This window comes from Mandrillus leucophaeus, unplaced genomic scaffold (assembly GCF_000951045.1).
Source record: "Mandrillus leucophaeus isolate KB7577 unplaced genomic scaffold, Mleu.le_1.0 Scaffold43, whole genome shotgun sequence".
NCBI lineage: Eukaryota > Metazoa > Chordata > Mammalia > Primates > Cercopithecidae > Mandrillus > Mandrillus leucophaeus.
Window position 1 is genome coordinate 2807008 of NW_012104587.1, and position 2533 is coordinate 2809540.

Consider the following 2533-nt stretch of genomic DNA (forward strand, 5'->3'; position numbering starts at 1 on the left):
AAAAAAAAAAAAGCCAGGCATGGTGGTGGACGCCTTTAATCCCAGCTACTCCGGAGGGTGAGGTGGGAGGATGGCTTGAGCCTGGGAGGTGGAGGTTGCAAGGCTGCACTAAGCTGAGATCACACTCCACTCCACTCCAGCCTGGGCTTAGAGCTAGACCTCGTCTCAACAACAACAACAAAATGCAGAGTGCATTTCGAATGCAACAAAAGGCTTGGTGGTGGAAATCAGAGAGCAGGGTTGAAGGTGTGGAATATTGAAGAGTTTTGAGAGTTGAGGTTGGACAGTGACATTCAGGAATTGGGATTTTGCCTAGGAAGCAATGGGGAGCCACTGAAAGTATATGACTTGGTCAGATTTAGGTTTAAAAAACCAAGAAGGAAAGGATGGGGGAGGGAGAGATAGAGAAAGGGTTGGAAGAAAGGGAAGTTGGCTGCTCCAGCATGGTAACTGGAATCGAAGAGTGAAATAGTAATTGAGAGTAATTGAGGGGAGTTTGGTTACTAGGTCAGTGTCAGGAATGATGGAGGCCTGGTGGAGAGGAGGGGACTCTGAATAGAGACTTTTTTTTTTTTTTTTTTTTGAGACAGTCTTGCTCTCTTTGTATTCTTAGTAGAGACGGGATTTCACCATGTTGGCCAGGCTGCTCTCAAACTTTTTTTATTGTTGTTTTTTGTTTTTGAGACGGAATTTCGCTTTTGTGGCCCAGGCTGGAGTGCAATGGCTCAATCTTGGCTCACTGCAACCTCCACCTCCTGGGTTCAGCAATTCTCCTGACTCAGCCTCCCGAGCTGGAATTACAGGCGCCCGCCACCATGCCAGCTAATTTTTGTATTTTTAATAGAGACGGGGTTTCACCATATTGGCCAGGCTGGTCTCGAACTGTTGACTTCAGGTGATCCACCCGCCTCGGCCTCCCAAAGTGTTGGGACTACATGCGTGAGCCACTGCGCCCGGCCAATTTTTGTATTTTTAGTAGAGACGGGGTTTCACCATGTTGGCAAGACTGGTCTCAAACTCCGACCTCAGATGATCTACCTGCCTCGTCCTCCCAAAGTGCTGGTATTACAGGAGTGAACCACCGCGCCCAGCCCCCTACTTTTGTTTTTTAGTAGAGACGGGGTTTCACCTTGTTGGCCAGGCTGGTCTCAAACATCCTGATCTCTGGTGATCCGCCCGCCTCAGTCTCCCCAAAAGTGCTGAGATTACAGGCGTGTGCCACCACACCCGGCCTGAATAGAGAGAAATTTAACAGTATGAATGGAGGGAGGAGTCAAGAACAGTTTAGGCTTCTCGCGTACATGATTGGGTGGACTGAGATGTCACTCACAAGTATAGGCCTTGGAGGAGGAACAGAACCAGAAGAAGAGCCCTTTTGTGCTCCGCCCATAGCGGTAGGAAGGTGTCAATTGGCTGTTTCGAGGAACGCGCCAAAAACTGCCAAGAGCGGTAGGAGGTGTGTTCTTGCGTCATTTCCTAGAGACTTCCGGGCCGCCGTTTCCCGGCCTCCCCAATGCCGGAACTTCCGGCCGGCGCAGCCATTTTTGCTTGCTGACCTTGGGCTACGGCTGACAGCTTTTTGTGGTGTACTCCGTGTCATCATGTCCGTCCTGACGTCCCTGCTGCTGCGGGGCTTGACAGGCTCGGCCCGGCGGCTCCCAGTGCCGCGCGCCAAGGTCCATTCGATGCCGCCGGAGGAGGAGCTTGGGACTCTGGTGAGGAACTGGCCGGGAAGAGCACGGGAGGCGCCGTGGGCTTGCCCCTTCTGCCTTGCTGACCTCAGGCGGTCCTGAGAATGCCCCGCACCCCGCGCCCCGCAGCGTAGCGGGGAGCAGCATTGCCGGTTTGGGCATGTCTGGAGGGCGCGAACGACGGGGACAGTGCCCGGGCGACAGTCGGGGCTGTCGGCGTTAGGTCTTTCCCCACCGCCCCAGGATCTCGGCTCAGGTCCTGTCAGGCCCTCCCTCTCCTGTCGCCTCCTCGCTGCACTGCCTCGAGCCCATTTTCTCATTGGTTCATTGGGGGATGCCTGACGCTGTCAGCGACGATAATGGTTGTTACCGGCATTTTATTTTATTTATTTATTTTGAGACGGGGTCTCGCTCTGTCGCCAGGCTGGAGTGCAGTGGCGCGATCTCGGCTCACTGCAACCTCCGCCTCCCGGGTTCAAGCGATTCTCCTGCCTCAGCCTCCCGAATAGCTTGGGACTACAGGCGCGCGCCACCATGCCCAGCTGAATTTTGTATATTTAGTAGAGACGGGGTTTCACCATGTTGGTCAGGATGGTCTCTATCTCTTGATCCGCTTCCCTCAACCTCTGAAAGTGCTGGGCTTACAGGCGTGAGCCACCGCGCCCGGCCTGGGAGGGGGTTTTAAGGCAAGGAAGGATAGGTACAGTTTTGGAGTTACTGGCCCATGCAAGGATCCTGGGTGTTAACAAACAAGCTTTGCTTTTTTTGTTTGTTTTTTTTGAGACGGAGTCTCGCTCTGTCGCCCAGGTTGGAGTGCAGTGGTGCGATCTTGGCTCACTGCA

At 53.7% G+C, this 2533-nt stretch overlaps 1 protein-coding gene across 1 annotated transcript in view; it reads left to right on the plus strand.

The window, feature by feature from the left end:
- The first annotated feature begins 1490 nt into the window (after positions 1–1490).
- Positions 1491–2533, plus strand: part of LOC105549087 (cytochrome c oxidase subunit 8A, mitochondrial) — a 3011-nt gene continuing 1968 nt past the window's right edge. The window contains exon 1 of the mRNA XM_011993456.1: positions 1491–1715. Within this exon, the coding sequence (XP_011848846.1) occupies positions 1602–1715 (114 nt within the window). The 5' untranslated portion in view covers positions 1491–1601. The remainder of the gene's footprint in view (positions 1716–2533) is intronic.